Source organism: Ostrinia nubilalis, chromosome 1, assembly GCF_963855985.1.
Source record: "Ostrinia nubilalis chromosome 1, ilOstNubi1.1, whole genome shotgun sequence".
NCBI lineage: Eukaryota > Metazoa > Arthropoda > Insecta > Lepidoptera > Crambidae > Ostrinia > Ostrinia nubilalis.
In genome coordinates, this window is record NC_087088.1 from 3,136,034 (window position 1) to 3,154,241 (window position 18,208).

General features: G+C 39.9%; 2 protein-coding genes across 2 annotated transcripts; both read left to right on the forward strand.

Annotated features, from left to right (window-relative positions):
- The first annotated feature begins 59 nt into the window (after positions 1-59).
- LOC135081831 (large ribosomal subunit protein eL19) lies at positions 60-3,973 on the forward strand. Its single transcript, XM_063976648.1, has 5 exons — positions 60-158; positions 351-457; positions 848-1,011; positions 1,403-1,593; positions 3,815-3,973. Exons 1-5 carry the CDS (start codon positions 154-156, stop codon positions 3,948-3,950), a joined length of 603 nt encoding a protein of 200 aa, XP_063832718.1. The 5' UTR covers positions 60-153; the 3' UTR covers positions 3,951-3,973.
- A 3,350-nt stretch (positions 3,974-7,323) lies between these two features.
- On the forward strand, positions 7,324-17,750 carry LOC135083197 (probable peroxisomal acyl-coenzyme A oxidase 1). Its single transcript, XM_063977961.1, has 13 exons — positions 7,324-7,508; positions 9,643-9,802; positions 10,112-10,280; positions 10,724-10,847; positions 11,085-11,329; positions 11,674-11,834; positions 11,946-12,108; positions 12,516-12,706; positions 13,394-13,543; positions 13,832-13,937; positions 14,272-14,424; positions 15,049-15,165; positions 15,572-17,750. Exons 1-13 carry the CDS (start codon positions 7,391-7,393, stop codon positions 15,713-15,715), a joined length of 2,001 nt encoding a protein of 666 aa, XP_063834031.1. The 5' UTR covers positions 7,324-7,390; the 3' UTR covers positions 15,716-17,750.
- The last annotated feature ends 458 nt before the right edge of the window (positions 17,751-18,208 follow it).

Below are 18,208 nucleotides of genomic sequence, written 5' to 3' on the forward strand. Positions count from 1 at the left end.
TTAAAAGATTTATCAACTTAAAAAAAACATACGATTATTATAAATTGATCGATTCATCTATTAATTTTTTGTTTTAGAATCGATTTATTGATTACATCCCTAACGGGGCAGCCATATTTCTTTCTTGTGTGCGTTGGATCTCACCGTGTCAAGATGAGGTTAGTTTTTCGAAAAACTATGAAATAGTTGAAATATTCTGTAAAAATCGGCTTGCAGTTGATTTAACAAGTGTTAAACAATACGCGTCATGTATAGTTTCACATTTCGGATATTAGTAAACAACGTTCACGCGGTAGTGGTTTCGGTGTTTCTGCGCCATGTGGTCAATCGTGATATTTTCTTCCTTTCAGTTCCCTAAAGCTACAGAAGAGGCTTGCAGCCTCTGTTATGAGATGTGGTAAAAAGAAGGTGTGGTTAGATCCAAACGAGATCAATGAAATCGCCAACACCAACTCCAGTAAGTATAACCTTTTTTACACGCTTCTTGTATTTCCATGTCAACCAATTTACACTGCTAACAATCTTAAAAATACATAAATAATTGAATTAATATGATTAAATATTTACCTACTTAGTTTTTTTGATGATCCGAGGCCTTATTTTGGTTTATTAGTTGTGGAAACATGCAATGATATTGTGGGTAGGGATTAGATTAGAAAAGCGTTTTATTGATATACCCAATTTTTTTGGGACTTGCAAGTCACTTGCCTTCATGTTTCATTACAATTTTGCACTGATTTATAATCTTTTTTATCATAACATTTAGATATCAGAAATTGTAGGCACCTACTAGGTAGGAATTATTCACTGTGCCCAATATTATCATGCTGTTCAATTTCTATTTCAGGACAGAACATCCGTAAGATGATCAAGGATGGTCTGGTCATCAAGAAGCCCGTAGCAGTGCACTCGCGCGCTCGCGTTCGCAAAAACACAGAGGCCCGCAGGAAGGGTCGTCACTGTGGCTTCGGTAAGAGAAGAGGTACAGCCAATGCGCGTATGCCACAAAAGGTAAACATCACTGAAAAGTTTATAAACTTGTATTTATTTTATTTTCTTTTTGTTTTATCTATTCTTGAAGATATGAGAGGTTTTTGGATTAGAAATGGAAGGCAGTGAAGAAATAGGAATGTAATTGTAGACATTTTTAAATAAATGCTATTATGAATATCGGTGTAGGCCTATGTTCAGCAGTGGACGTCCTGTAGCTGAAATGATGATATGAAATGAATAAATGTTATGATTAACCTTTTATCATTTGCAGTGTAAAAATGACCAATATTTATTATTCATACTCAAGTTATCTTTGTATTGTAGTATCATTTGAAATAAACCAAACTTTTCTTTGTGTAAAACTGATGTAAACACAACCTTCACAAACATTTCTACCGTTTCCTTACAGGAACTATGGGTACAAAGGCAAAGAGTGCTCCGTAAACTGCTCCTCAAGTACAGAACGGCCAAGAAGATCGACAGGCATCTGTACCACGCGCTGTACATGAAGGCGAAGGGTAATGTGTTCAAGAACAAGCGTGTGCTCATGGAGTACATCCACAGGAAGAAGGCTGAGAAGGCTAGGACCAAGATGCTCAGGTACGTTGAAGGATATAAGATTTTAAACTTTCGCGTTCCATTTCAATGAGGGTTTTCGCGTATGAAAAATCCGCCAGATGGTAATACGTAGACGCGAGGTCCAAATGCTGCATGATTGGTTATTTTTGACATGACATTGACAGATATGTCAAAACCCACTAATCACGCAGCAGTCAGACCCCACATCCTCGTCCCGCCATCTAGTGGATCTTTCATACGCGAAAACCCTCATTAAAACAGCTGCAGCATCGCAGCCAGGCCATGAGTACATAATGTAACTCAACTCATTAATAAACGTCGCGTTAATAATAATAATAATAAGCCCCGCAGGGCAGCTTTGTGGCGAGCGACACCACGGGGCCAGTTGTTAATCCGAGTGCTCCCGAGAGTCGGTCAAGACCCTCGTCTTCGGCTTGCCGAAGTGGATTCCGAGAGGGTCTGCAGGACTTTCACCTCTGGCTTGCCTTAACCGGCCGGCCAGAGTGGAGTCGCTAGAGCTATATGCTCCAGGGGTGGAAGTGTTAAAGGGCATAACGCCGCGAGTAACTTCGGAGAAAGCGCAGCACACCTCTCTACACCCCTGAGCTGGCAGACGCCAATGTTGCCCCTCAGTCCGGTCTATACGACCCATGACGCCAGGGGGGGCCCATTTAGTCGCTGGCTAGTCACCGCCTGCCATTTTTTCAGTCCGAGACTATGAACCAGGCAGGTGTCCTGTAGTCTCCATCCATAGCCCAGTAACCAGTCCATCCATCCTTCATCCATAACCCTAGTCCATTCTCCAATAACTGCAATAGCTCCTGTGCACAGGCTGGGGATGGTCTCTGGCTTCATCCCATGATATAGTCGGAGACTAGATCCAGCATGTGCACCACTTTCACTTTTGTCGATTATTTTGCGCTTAAAACGGCCTCTACGTGTTGGATCTGTATCCCCACGCAAGCCTTATAAAGGACCGGGCCACTTTTGACCCGTGAGCTCCAAAGCGTACAAACATAATAATAATAATAAATTAATAATTTAAATTTTAAGATAATGAACTTTATTGATATGATATTGTGATGAAATTTTGTTTGGGGTCAACGGACTTGGACTTCAAATTGCACCATGTTGCAACAAATGGAGTAACTAAATTTCACTGTTTTCATTTATCAACAATACACCTGTTGCATTGAACTGAGTTGGACAATTTCTTCAAGTGAATATACCCCAAACTTCTGGCAATTTGAGAATTATATAAGTTTATGAAATATTATTTTTTCACTTCAGAACTTTTTTTCCGGTAGTTCAATATTTGACCCTGTTTGTAAAAATATTTCTAAAGCTTTAAAATGTGAAAGACATTTTATCCTTATCACTTTTATCAGTAAACTTTACTGTTTTTTATAATGTACTGGTGTTAAACATAGTCTATTCTCTGATTACTTCTTCATATGAGGACATTGTATACTAAATGAAAGCTAGCCCTGCTTCCAGGACAAAAGTAACATTACATTAGTGATAGTTTTAAGCTTCATTTTGGCTTTTTTTTGTAGTAGTTATATTCCTTCATAAGGACGTGTATTAACGGGCCGGGTTGCCGCTGGATCGGGTGGAAATCAGCTTATGCTCGTACCGATCAGTCGTTTTTCCGATTTTCCGTCATCATCATGCACGCAGTTAATTTAGTGATTCCATTCGGGACCCAAAGATGCAAGCATCTTTCGAGCGTTTTTGTTTTACCAGCACCACTCGCATTGAGTAAACGCTGAGCGACGACGTTTAAAAGAAAGAAGCTAGTGTGAGGGAAGCTTGAAGCAATGTTGAATAACAAGCCCTAACTGTTGCATAGAAAAATAGATGCCTGCTAGGACTTGATGCGCAGGCGCTGGCGAGACGTCGTTCGAAAGACGCTAGTGTAGGGGAGGATTATGGCTATGTGTTGAATAAAATGCCCTTTTTTCCAATAAAAATAATTGCCTATTACCTAAAGCCCGGTCTGTGAGCACGTAGAATTTTTTCCAATTACCCCAAGCTACCCATCCTTATCGCTCGCGCGTAATTATATTGCTGTCGCGACTGTGCGACGGGGGCGCCCCCAGTGAGTGTGCAAGCGCGACAGCAACATAATTACGCGCGAGCGATAAGGATGGGTAGCTTGGGGTCATCGGACAAAATTCTACGTGCTCGCGGACCAGACTATAGTCTTGAATATTATTAACTTGCAACTGTTTGTCCACAGCGACCAAGCCGAAGCCAGGCGCAACAAGGTGAAGGAAGCGCGCAAGCGGCGCGAGGAGCGCATCGCCGCCAAGAAGGAGGAGATGCTTCAGACCTTCGCGCGTGAGGACGAGGCCGCCGTCACCGCCAAGAAGTGAACAATAAACACCTTATAACTTTACTGCTCGATCTTTTATTTTCGACCTTATTTCCCTGATAGAAAGTTTCAAATTACATAATACTTAGTGGTATCTTGCATACCGTTAGATAGTTTCATCCACGAAGACGCGCCGCACCAATTTTTGGTCGAGGGAAGCGCGGGGTATGGGGAGGTTATCCGAGCAATCCGAGCGTCATTATTGTAGTGTGCGTGTGCACTCATGATTTAGCGTGTACCGATGACACTCAAACAAACATTAGCAGAAGAATGGTGGGGCGCGTCTTTGGGGATGATACAATCTATAGAAGCTGGTAAACGTGGTAAATGTAGGGCAATACCCGCTATACGTTGGAGTAGTGTAGCTAGACCAAGCAGCGTGAGCACATCGCCGCCAAGAAGGAGGAGATGCTTCAGACCTTCGCGCGTGAGGACGAGGCCGCCGTCACCGCCAAGAAGTGAACAATAAACACCTTATAACTTTACTGCTCGATCTTTTATTTTCGACCTTATTTCCCTGATAGAAAGTTTCAAATTAATAGTGGTATCTTGCATACCGTTAGATAGTTTCATCCACGAAGACGCGCCGCACCAATTTTTGGTCGAGGGAAGCGCGGGGTATGGGGAGTTTATCCGAGCAATCCGAGCGTCAGTATTGTAGTGTGCGTGTGCACTTATGGATAATTTAGCGTGTACCGATGACACTCGAACATTAGTAGAAGAATGGTGGGGCGCGTCTTCGGGGATGATATACACTCGCGAGCAAAACTATGGAATCACTTACATGAAGTTGTTTCCACGCGATCTTGTGTACTAACGAATTTGTTAGTAACAAAAAAGTGACACCATTTTAAAGACTAAACTTTTAACTTTAAATTGATACCAAATTCATTTAAATCACACCAGTATTTAAAAAGATCCCGGCTGATGTGAAGAAGTAAGGAAAAAGACATGTATCAACTGTTTGATACGTCGCGAGGTGCGGCCTATTTACCCCCTATAAAAGCACGTGTTTTCGGATTTTTGCTTTCACACGTTGATCCATACACATCTCCGCTTCTTTTGACACTTTACCTGGGAATCTACACCTTCAGAAGCAGCACAAATCGTTGCACTATTGCAAGAAGGGCTCAGCCAGCGGGCTGTCGCACGTCAGCTCCACATAAGCCAGTCCTGGGTTTCGAAAGTTTTAAGACGCTTTCGGGAGAATGGTGGCTTTGTCCCGAGCCCAAGTTCTGAACAGCGCCGGTGCACATCGCAGAGGGATGACCGTTTTTTCATGTCAACCTCTCTATGAAATCGTCATTTGGCTGGTATCAACGTCCAGCAAGAGCTCAGAAATGTTCGTAGGATAGCTGTTAGCGAGTGGACAGTTCGTCTAAGATATAAGCAATAGAATTTGACTCCAAAAAGGCCTGCCACAGGCTCGAAACTGACGGCAGGTCACCGATAAGCACGCTTTCAATTTGCTCGTACACATCTCGATGGGAAGTCGAGCAAGCCACCCTCATTAGCCACTGTTTCAGCGAACCAGCACTGCACAAATCGCTCCCCAGGCCGCCTATAGACCCGACCTCTTCGTCTGCTGCACTGCAAACACAGTCTGCATTCATTGGAGAACAAAACTCTCCTCCATTACTCGCCTTCCCATCAAAATAAGTGCGAGCTAATTGAAAGCCACCAGTCTCCTGAAAGCGTCTTAAAACTTTCGAAACCCAGGACTGGCTTATGTGGAGCTGACGTGCGACAGCCCGCTGGCTGAGCCCTTCTTGCAATAGTGCAACGATTTGTGCTGCTTCTGAAGATGTAGAGTCCCATGTAAAGTGTCAAAAGAAGCCGAGATGTGTATGGATCAACGTGTGAAAGCAATAATCCGAATACACGTGCTTTCATAGGGGTAAATAGGCCGCAACTCGCGACGTATCAAACAGTTGATTCATGTCATTTTCCTTACTTCTTGACATCAGCCGGGATATCTTTTTAAATACTGGTGTGATTTAAATGAATTTGGTATCAATTTAAAGTAAAAAGTTTAGTTTTTAAAATGGTGTCACTTTTTTTGTTACTAACAAATTCGTTAGTAGTGTTAGTACACAAGATCGCGTGGAAACAACTTCATGTAAGTGTTTCCATACTTTTGCTCGCGAGTGTACAATATATAGAAGCTAGTAAACGTGACTGATTGTTGAAGAAATTCAATGTAGGACAGTACCTATACGCGAGGTGTTGGAGTACTGTAGCTAGACCAAGCAGCGTGAGCACATCGCCACCGCCAAGAAAGGAGATGTTGCAGAACTTCGCGCGCGAGGGCGAGGCCACCGTCACCGCTATGAAGTGAATAATAAACACCTTATAACTATACTGTGAACTCTTATTTAGTGTCCTTGAGTACGCACGATAACCGAGCGGTTTTTGGGCAGTAGGTACTCGTATGTTTGCGTCAAACCGTAAACGCACGGTTACAGCAACACTGCCTCGCCTGTGGCCTCGCCATTGAAAATAATTCAGAAAACGCGCGTTTTCATTCAGAAATTTATCGTAAGGCTGCGATTCCACCAGAGATGTGCGTGTGCGAGGATGCGTAGCGAGGGATGCGTTTGTAAAGAACCAATAGAATCGCTTTTACCGAGGCGAGGTAATAGTGGTATTTGTCTCTTCTTTCCGCCTCACCGTCTGGCAAGCATGGGGGAGTGCACAACGGATGGAATCGCCTCAAAACTCAAATTTTGAAAATTGGTTTTGTTTATCAAAAGCATAAAAAAAGAATCAAATTGTGCAATAACGCCTGCCTCAAATTCAAAGAGCCAATTCATTTTATTAGAAGCATTGCTCTTCACATTTAGGCAGGCGTTAACAGGCAATATCCCAATATCATCAATATGACTGAGGATGAGGACTTCGGGGAGGTGTAAATTACACTGTAAAAATAGTTTTAAATCATAGTGATTTGTAGTTTTGTTGCATCTTGATTCGTTCATTTAGGTCTATCACAGAAAAATTAAACGCGTCCCCTTTTCAAAAAATAAATTACATAGGTACCTACTTACCTAGACCTCATGAAAATCTGTTCAGTAGTTTTTGAGAAGTGGTATAGTATACGAACAGATCGATGCAAAGGAAGACCATTGGCGTATAAGATGATAAAGTGTGTACAATTACGTTCTGGGATGGGCATTAGACTATTCTGGGGTAGGATGCTGAATAGGGATGTAGATGAAACATACTTTCAGAAGTTTCAGAAGTTAGTAGGCATAAAATTATCACAATCCGAAGAAAGTCAACGGAAACATTCAGTGCTCATACTTGCATACGTGTATGCTTTTAATAGAGATGAACTTTAACCTTTAAGACTCGTCATCGTAATGGTCAGTCTGCGCCGGGTGGCGTTACTGTTAGGTAGTGCATGACTGACAAATAATCCAATTTAGTTACGTATACAAAATGCACGAAGTAAACAAAGATTTGCAGAGGGAAAGGCAGAATTGTACCTTCGATGTGGAAGAAATGACAGTGTTATACGATGGGGGGAAGGAGAAAACTGCTGAGCGAAGATATAGAGGTATTTATATTAAATTGTATTAATTGCTCCGTGTTTTGTTGATTCATTTCATATTTAAGTTTATTTACATATTCAATCCACACTTCGGCTGAGGACGCTGAGGTTAAAAACCGAATAATGTACATAAGTAAGCAGGTAGGTAGGTACCGTTAGCTCTAAATAGATATTGTTATGATGACCAGTAGATTTGCGATTGTGTTATGTTTAAACTGCAGTTTACGGTTGTCTATGACTAGGTAAGCTACGGAATTAAGGTTTGAAAATCAGTATAATTTAACAAAACAGTATCTAATTACATAGTTAAAACTTAATTTACTAAAAGTCCATGGTTAAATAAAAGGTTAACGATATGGCCTGCACTTTGGCAGTGCAGTATTCTGCTATCGCTAATGTCCTAAATAACAAATGAATGAATAATTGATTAATTAATTCAATCTTAAATGGTAAACAATTGGACATAAGGCACAGAGTAAGAAACCGAATCTATTCATGTGCATTGTGCATAAGGCGAACCTAAGGCATTCTCTGCCAGATAACCATCGTCCTAAACAAAAGAAGAAAAAAAAACAATTGGTGGTGCTTTCATAATTTAGCTAAAATAATAAAATGTAATATATTATTTAATGATTACTTAGAATTATTACAAAGATTTCTAACGGGCGAAACCTAGCGGCCGCATGCGACATCGTACGCGTGGACCCCATTTTACTCTCTTAGGGGTAGAGTTTCGTAAAATCCGTTCTTAGTTGATGTCTTCACCCTATAAGGAACCTAGGGGAGACCTAGGAGAGTTGTGACAGAGGTGAGTTGTGACAAGGACGATTTCTCCTTACTTAATATAGTTAGGAAGCTGGAAAAAACGCTTGTTTGTCGCTTTTAACACGCTCTTCTTGACTAAGTACCTGCGGGCGGCGCAAGAGGCACGGTTACGTAAATATGACGTCTGTGTACAAAAAAATGCGAAAAGTAAGTTTTTTGTCAAAATTTTATTTCAATTTAAATCATTTCTTAGTATATGTGCACTGTTGTGTTATTTTTTCTCAAGTTGCATGGTTATTCAAGTATCAAAATGTAGCACAGATATTTTGTGTGCGCATCGTGTTTAGAAAATAAAAATTATTATTCGAACCAAGTCGTCATTTTAAACACCTAGGAGAGTTGTGACAGCCTGTCACAACTCTCCTAGCTTACTTAATTTTTCTGATGGGCCATTTCCACGATGTTTTTAGATGTTTTTTGTGTGTTAGTAGGTTCATAATTAATTTGAATAATTGCCTGCTGCTACTTTTTTGATTTTGAATGCCTAATGACTATACATGAATACCATATAGAGGAACTGTTTGCTGGAGTCGAAATATAGGACCTGACTTATGAAGACGTGATTAGGTTAAAAAGGGTTAAAGTTTAAGATATGCTGCGACCTCTTACAATCTAAACGTGTAAAGATATGTTAAGAAGAAAGAGGTTTATCAAGTAAACCCAGAAGGCGAAGCTCCGTCTATGGATTATACCACCGAGACTATTTTATTTTTACAGAAGACGAAGAAAATATATTAAGTGACTATATTAGCTAAAAAATATAAGTAATTAAAAAAAATCCAGTGTCGTGGGAGAAAAATGAAAGCTGGAGAAATGGGGCTCAATCTGCGTAACGATATCCTATAACTATTTGTTTTAATTGTTACTAAAGGATGATGAAAGTACTTTTTTGCTAAAAATAATATTTGATTGAGTATTATGGTATTTTTATATCTAATAGATCAAATACAATGCTGTCACAACTCACCTCGGTACCTGTCACAACTTACCTCGGTGCTAGGAGAGTTGTGACAGAGGGAGTGGTCTAAGATTTTGGTGATTTTCTTAGAAACCCTAATACTTTAGTTAACTTTGGTTATTGTTTTGAAAACAGAAGGAACGGTGCTACATTAATTTGTATGATTTATAGCTGTGGAATGTTTTTTGAGCGAGATATGGCCTCTAAAGTAAAAATTGTCACAACCCTCCTAGGTCTCCCCTACCTGCCAAATTTCAAGTTTGTTGGTGTTATAGAGACTTCGGGATTAATCAATGAGTGGTATTTCGCTTTACTTGTTTATAGATCACTTACTCAGACGTCTTGTGTCTCACACAGATAACGTTATGGTCAGCACTAAGGACTACTACAGTGGAGTTCCAGAATATTACTTAGGTGCCAAGGAAAAGTATGAAGAATCAATAAGAAAGTCGGTTATAATATTTGGGTTGGTGCGCAAAATGCAGAGGGAAGGGAGAACCAAAATTACTGATATCAGGTAGGTATTTATAAGTGTTTTTTCATAAGTGTTTACATGGACTACCTACTTAGAGTGCCTGGATGCGGGCAGCGCAAGACCGTTCATTGTGGAAAACCCTGGGGGAGGACTTTGTCCAGCCGTGGACGTCATTTGGCTAAAACGAACGAACCTACTATAGTCGAGTACCTAGCCTACTGCATTAAGGTTCCTACCATTAGTTTACTACAAAAATTGAATACTTACTATACACTCTTTATTATTAACACACTGTTTTAATACATAGCATAGGTACTGTACATTAAACAACACACACATGTATATTTTCAGACATTTCCTTCAATGTTTGCTCGGGTCAGCCCCCACGTACGACGGGACGTCGATGGCGCTTCATTACCTGATGTTCGTGCCAGCCATCGTCTCCCAGGGCACGGAGGAGCAGCAGGCCCACTGGCTGCCCAGGGCTTGGAACGGGAATTTCATTGGGAGTTTTGCTCAAGTAAGTTTTTCGAGTGGGCGGGGCACATAGCTCATAGAGCTGATGATAGCCGTTGGGATAGAAATGTTAGTGAAGACGTAGTGTGGGCAGGCCTCTCTCAAGATAGACCGCGAGAAGTACTTGGCGGACTGGTCGTTGTGGAAATCCTAAAGGTCTATGTCCAGCAGTGGACGTCATTTGGTTAAAACGAAGTTGTTGTATATACAGCAGAACCTAAGGACAATAAGGCGGTAAGTAGGTATTATTTGCAAATATAGATAGAGAAATCCATTTATTTTTGTTCTATATTCATTACCTTGGTTATAGCCGAATCCTTGATTACTTTAAAATATCGTTGACGCTATTGACTTAATGAACTCGCGAATCTTATTATAATGAACATCATTGTTTTTCGCTAAAACGAATGTACTTACCTACAATGACCTACATATTTATGTTTCCAGACTGAACTGGGCCACGGGACGTTCATCCGAGGCTTGGAAACCACGGCGACCTACGACCCTGACACTCAGGAGTTTGTGCTGCACAGTCCCACGCTGACGTCTCACAAATGGTGGGCTGGTGGCTGTACGTAATGTTTTAGATATCATTTATGTAATTGACACATAAACAAAGCACCTTATAAAGGTGAAAAGGATAACGATAAATCAATACTTACGTTCCAATTCTGCTGGAAAAGTTATTGAAATACTTAAAGGTTCCTACTGAAATTTTCAAATTCATCAGTTTGTGATAGACATTTCCCTAAATCTAGATAGATTCACAAACTGACGAACTTGAAACATTCCTTTCATACGTCTTTAGTGGGACACACCGCCAATTACGCCATCGTAGTGGCTCAGCTGTACACTAAAGGACAAAGCCACGGCGTCCACGCTTTCATAGTCCCAATCCGGGATGAGCAGACCCACCAGCCCCTACCAGGAATCAGGGTTGGGGACGTCGGCGGAAAGCTGGGACTGGAGGCCGTTAACAACGGGTTTCTAGGCTTTGACCATGTGAGGATCCCGAGAAATAACATGCTGATGAAGCATGCCCAAGTTTTAAAGGTAAGAGCCTATGATGGCTTTTATATCTAAACTAGGTAGCTTTCAGCGCGCGGCTTCGCCCGCGTGGAATTTTGTCTGTCACAGAAAAACTTTATCGCGCGCGTTAATGTTTCAAAAACCGGCATAAAAACTATCCTATATCCTTTTCCGGGACTCAAACTATGTCTATGCCAAATTTCATAAAATCGGTTCAGTGGTTTAGGCGTGAAAGCAAGACAGACAGACAGACAGAGTTATTACTTTCGCATTTATAATATTTGGAGTTTTCTCAATTTGTTCTGTAATATTTTTGTTTTAATCGAGGTATGTCAGCCTTCCAATAACGTCGCTCCTTTACATTACAGGATGGCACTTACGTGAAAACTTCCGATGGCAAGCTGATTTATGCGACGATGTTGTTCATGAGGGTGGTCATAGCTTACGACATGGTGAACTACCTTACCAAGGCTGTCACTATCGCCACCAGATACTCTGCTGTAAGGAGGCAGACTCCGGTGAGAAAGGAGTAAGTATTTTGCAAAGTTGTACATTGAGGATTGTACAAAAGGATTGTAAAACGTTAACCAAGTAGATACACCCTGTATATCAAACATAACGATTAAAACACATGTTTCAGTGGACCAGAACTTCAAATACTGGATTACTTGACTCAACAACACAAACTACTAATAACTATAGCCACGGCTTACTGTTTTAAAATAATATCCACAATACACTGGGACACTTACGATGAGATCAACGAACAAGTTGCCAATGGGAAACTGGATCGGTTACCTGAGGTATTTATCTAATTGGTATTTGTATTTTAATTTAAAAAATAACTATAAATTTTCACTTTTCTTTCGTGTAAGTGCACTGGTGCAACAAACCAATGAGTTTCAATGCACTTAATGCCCTATAATAACATATATAATATATTTATCAAATGGTTAATCACTCAATCGGTCAGTAGTATCGCATGAACGGTCCAGTCGACGTACGCAAGTTTCACAAATACCTATCGTGCATATATTATTACTTTCCAGAACGAAATAGATACTTTAGTTAGATTTTGCTCGATGTAGATAGTACGTTACTGGTTTGAGTTTATTGGAGATCTTGGCTATACAGAAGTTGCAGAGGTGGAAAAGTAGGATTAGTTCCGTTAGATATTTGGAGACCATTCCAATAACTATGCCAATTTCAGCTGCACGCACTAGTCTGCTGCTTGAAAGCCATCGTCACGTCTGACACCGCGCAGTGCATAGAGCGGTGTCGGCTGGCGTGTGGGGGGTACGGTTACATGCTGTCGTCGAACCTGCCCGCATTGTATGGGCAGGTCACTGCGGCCTGCATCTACGAGGGCGACAATACTGTGCTCTTGCTGCAAACTGCTAGGTGAGGGTCACTCAATAGTAATATAAAAAATAGTATCCGCTAGGTGTACACATCCCAACACATTATCGTATAGATATTTTTTAGGGATAGTACATTAGTAGAGCTACCTTCCCTATCAGTTTGATTCTCCCATTCTAGGACATCCTGTATATTCCCATGAACGCCTTCCAAAAGGACCGGCCTCCGCGCCGTGCTTACCGAGAGATAGGTACAAATAATAATAAAAATGCTTTATTTCCTCACCACAACAAACATTACAATATTTTTAGTACAATAAATTTGGCTTAAAGTAAAATATTGTGGGAGACTGATGCCTGAACTAAGCTAAAAAAGCTTGTATTTCAGGTCACTCAATAATTATTATCATTTTCGCCAATCTAGTCCACAGCTGGGCACAAACATTCCATAACGGCACAAAGCACGATCTCCTGCTTTGTTTTCCTTTTGCTTTTCTCCTAATTTTCATGCACTAATTACCAGTTAGCTAGTCATAGCACAGGTCCATTGAGCAGGTGCTCTTGATTTAGAGCAAATACGAGTACCTTAAACTTTGAGGAGAGTTTAGGATGCATATGGGTTGAGTTGAGTATTGCTTTTCGGTAAAGTTATGTAGGCCTCAAAGGATGAAAGTGAGCCAAAGGCAAAAAATAATGTAAAGTTAGCATAGCTAACTTCATTTCATTGCAGATTCTTACTTAAAACATGGCAAAGACTAGACAGTCACACCTTACCTCCAACGGTGGCCTACCTGAAAACTGCTTCAAGCGAAGGTTTTCTACCTAAATGGGAAAATTCCGCCGAAGGAATTATTCGCGGACTACAAGTAGTTGCGATGAGGTAAGTACTAATTATACATTTGTTTTTGATCGGTTCAAAGGTGTGTGTTTATCATTAACGATAATTCTGATTATTTTTTATCTTGCTTGGAATATTTCGTGTTATTTTCGAGGTGCTAATTGACCTTTACCATACCACCTTTTGTAACATTATGGATGCAATAAATTATTTAGTACGAGTATAAGAAATACAACTATCCTACTCTACTACCTACTTGTCAAAGTTTTTGTAAAAGGTTTTTATTGAAATAAGAATTATTAAGTTTAGATTGACTTGTTTTACTTCTAGGAAAATATCAGCATGTGCGGCGGCGATAGAGAAGAGAGTAACATCAGGGGTGCCGCTGGAACAGGCATGGAACTTGAGTTCAGTGCAGTTGGTGGCTGCAGCTGAAGTAAGAATTTTATCTTCATTTTCAATAGCTTTTTCCCGCGGTTTCGGTTTATCGCGCGTTTACCCCGATCATAAAGCTTTATTCACGAGTAACTACTAAAAGCATTAATGAGTTTTTTTTTATCGAAATCACGAGAAATGACAGCATCACATAAAATTTGTGATTTCAATTTAGTGCCTTATAAATAACATCATCATCATCAAGGCCCTCAATATTTTTACCATAAGCAAATAGATTGCGGATTAGCCTGGCTTGATAGGTTGGGGAGGCCTGATATTCACATATTTGGTAGTTTCACCTTCACTTAAAACAACTGTAACATAACATCTTTCAGACCCATGGAAGAGTAGTGCTAGCGACCTACTTCTATGAAGGTGCCAACAAAATGATAGCGGGGGCTTCGGCGTCGACGGGGGCGGTCCTGCGGCGGCTTCTGGAGCTCTACCTCGTCTACTGGGCGCTGCAGAGCCTTGTGGACCTACTCAAGGTCAGAACAAAGCTGTAGCTAAGTTTTCCATAGGGTTCTATAATAACTTGTCTATCTAATATCAATAGAGAAGGACACAGGTCGGCCGTAGTAAGGACAATCTGTTCAGGTAGGAATTCTTGGATGGCTCAAACTTGGAGTGCAAGTGTGGTTTTGTTCCCCAGTCGACGAAGCACATGATCTCGTGTCCTGCGTGCCCAAACAACTGCACGCAGGAAGATTTAATTAAGGCTACTGACAACGCCACTCTTGTGGCGGAGTTTTTGGCTGACGCTGTGTAGGTTTGTTGTCGACACGACAAGAAGAAAAATAGAGAAGGTACTTACAGGCAGCAACACATTTAATTTTGTTCTATACGATTGTCAAATCGCTATGTTTCATCGCATTTAAGGTAAAAATAAAGGTACACTCATACGTAGAGTCACTAAATGTTGCTTGTGTCGGATTAATAAATCATTCATCGGAATTTTAAAATAAACCATTTTACTACCATTACCTATGACCTATACCATTACTACTACTTTATAACTAATTCATTTCAAACTTTATCAATTAGTCTGGATCGCGTTATTGATTTCAACAGTATAAAATGTGTTCATTTTTGTGCTTATGTTTTTGTTACAGTATACAAACATTTCGGAAAGAGGCACTGAAGAACTGCAGGCCTGGTACGAGGAACTGTTGGTGATTCTGAGGCCTAACGCTGTGGGGTTGGTGGACGCCTTCGACATCAGAGACAAGGTTTGGAAGGGAGCTAGGGCTAGTTTGACAAATCCTTGAAGGATGATATTGCCTTTTCTTTGTTGAGAAATATTAATTATATTTCTACCGGTTATTTTAATTACTTGAGCTGGGTAGCGTATTGTAGCTACCTAAATATATCATTTTATTTAATACCAATATCATATTCATATTTACTCATTATTTAGTCGCCATTGTACAAACAAGCGCTGATGATTCATGGTATTCTTCAACGTCATTACTTGTACCAAAATGTAATGTAAATTAAAGAAAATATAATAATTTAGTCCTATTTTTTAGAGACTGACGATCAATATCATCTCTAACATAGCTTAAAAAGTTCGAATATTTTTTAATTCGTTTCAAAGCAAGTTTTACAGGCCATTAAAATAAATTAACCCCTCAGATGCTGCACTCTACTCTGGGGTCATACGACGGGCGAGTGTACGAGCGGCTCATGGGAGAGGCTCAGAAGAGTCCTCTCAACAAGGAGCCCGACTATAGCCCCTTCCACAAGTACCTCAAGCCGTACATGCAGGGAAAACTGTAATGTCTATACGAAAGTGAAGAAGAGCGCTCTGAAAAGGTCTAACGCCCGTATTCACAAACATTACTATGAGGTCTCACAGTGCGCGTGGACGCAGAGCTCTATTCAACGCTGTACGTTCGATTTGCTGCTTCACTTAAGCAAGCGTCGTTTGTGAATACGGGCGTAAGATAAAGAGATCTGTGAAAACTAAAATTTCTCTGTGTACATTGGTGAAAATTATTGTTTTAAGTGTGCTCTGAAAAGGGGCTAGCTAATAAAGAGAGCTGTGAAAACTGTAATTTGCAACTGTATGCAATAGGGAAAATAATGTCTTTAGGGCTTAAGTTTTAATAAAGAAGCACACTTGCAACTCACTACAAAAGATACTAAACCTGAAAAGGGCTAATAACCCTTTACCTACGGGGCCTTTGGAAACCAAAGTCGCCTCTCAATACGGGGTATTTTAACCTATAAAATGGTTTGCTCCACTTTACATCAAGATATTTTAAAAAGTATGAGGCTTGCGGTATTGAAATTTGGAATATTATATTTTGCAACTAATGTAGTTTCATAATTACAAACGCATTTTAAACATAATTTGTAATTTTATTGATTTTTTGTCGTAAGCCGTGATTTAGTATTGGCTTAGCTAAAATAACAATAGATGCCACCCGTATTGAGAAGTGACTTTTGACTTGGCAACTATAGGTGCCTCCCGTAGGTAAGAGGATAAAGAGAGTGTCTGTCTGTATCATCATCATCAGGTCATAGCAAGACGACGACTCTCGAAGCCTACGACTAGAGAATTTACCAAAGGCAAAAGTCTGTACCTAATACCTATCACTAAAATTTTCACAGATAGAGCTATTTATAAATTCACACAAAGACTTTTATGTAATAGGCGCATTTAAACATGATTGACTCTTGTCAATGCTAATAGCTCATTAAGGCTATGTAATACAATAGTTTGCAACCAACACGATAGAGGACGGGAAAATATTATAAATAAGGTAATTTTAAGCTATGACTCTGAAAATGAGCCTCTAGAATTTGTGTCTCGCTATAAGGTGGATGAAATGAAATAAAATGAATAGTTTATTCAGTAGGTACAGTCGCGGAATGAAAAGGTTCGACAGTTTTCAAACTATCCCTCAACGAATCGCGAGCACATATTCAGTGTTCCTCAGTTAAAAGTTATCCGACGATTGAAAAATCAGCCCTAAATTAAAAAAACTACATTTTGTAACATTGCACTGATGGGATAGAAAAATAAACAAGCAAAACCTTATTCGTTAACAAACGTCATATTTATTTAAATGTTAGCAGCACTGTTTCTTGCACGGTTATGTTGGCAGGTTTGACTCTTACAGTACCTACCTAGTGCAAGCGAAACCCGACACTAAGGTGACGAACCTTTTCATTCCGCGACTGTACATAGGCCCTTTCCAGGGCACTTATAATACACGTCCCAAATATAGCTGGCCCTACCACCACTTCGGGACAACATATTAAGGGCTGGTGCTGAGAAGAAGTGGCGGATTACCTATGTCAGCCTCATTTTCAATCAAATACAGGATAGATTCATCATCCTTCCGATAAAGTAAAGTTATATGGTTAATTAACTTAATTATTTAATGATAATTCATATAAAAAAATACTGTTTTCCGGAAATAGTCGAATCTGGCACGATCAGAGTCATCATCAGACTGTTAAAGCAAATAGGTAGTTTATTTTTACACTGTTTGAAGCTTGTAGGTTAACATAATCTATTTTCGTGACGATAGGTGGGATTGTGTAAAGTAATCGTAATCATTTGACAGTTCATAACGTACGATTATTCTGTCAAACGCTTTGTTTAACTGACTTTATCGTAGGTACGTTATGAACTGTCAAATGATTACGATTGCTTTACACAGTTCCACCTCTGATTAAAATATTTTTGTTTGTTTCAGTAGGTAGGTAATTTTACTTTTGTGAAAGTTGCATTTTTAGATTATTTACTTATTACGTTTTTAAGAATTTATCTGTGATGGGAAATATAAAATTGTTTTTTTTTATTAAAGTTCTTTTATTTGGAACTCTCATGTCCCTAGTTCAAAAGTTCGGATAAGGGCTTCCAATACCTTAAAATCTACATTATATCAAGTTTTTAAATTATGCTTAACGTGTTTGATTATATGCTTGAGAATGTTATTCTGTTGCAAGACAGATCTTTAATATCCAGTTATCCGAACAGCTCAGACCTCGTAGGTAATTGCCCAATTTCATCACATCGTTTGACGAAGTATTTCTATGATTATTACAAAATCGCTAGAACCTCATTTCTATGGTTTAACTTTAATGCATTATCCAGTCCAAAAAAGTTATCATGCATCGACAATGATGCATTGCTAAATACTTTATAACTTCCTGAAGAATAGCTGGTGTTTATAACCGCAACAGATTTACGCCCGTATTCACAAACGATGCTTGAAAAGTGAAACAGCAAATCGAACGCACAGCGTTGAATAGAGC

Bases quoted from the DNA above. Each gene is read 5' to 3' on its own strand.
- LOC135083197 (XM_063977961.1), top strand. From the start codon at position 7,391: ATGCACGAAGTAAACAAAGATTTGCAGAGGGAAAGGCAGAATTGTACC. The intron at 9,803-10,111 runs GTAGGTATTTAT...GTATATTTTCAG, and splicing joins ACCAAAATTACTGATATCAG to ACATTTCCTTCAATGTTTGC. The intron at 10,848-11,084 runs GTACGTAATGTT...ATACGTCTTTAG, and splicing joins CAAATGGTGGGCTGGTGGCT to TGGGACACACCGCCAATTAC.
- LOC135081831 (XM_063976648.1), top strand. The intron at 458-847 runs GTAAGTATAACC...TTTCTATTTCAG, and splicing joins AATCGCCAACACCAACTCCA to GACAGAACATCCGTAAGATG. The intron at 1,012-1,402 runs GTAAACATCACT...GTTTCCTTACAG, and splicing joins ATGCGCGTATGCCACAAAAG to GAACTATGGGTACAAAGGCA.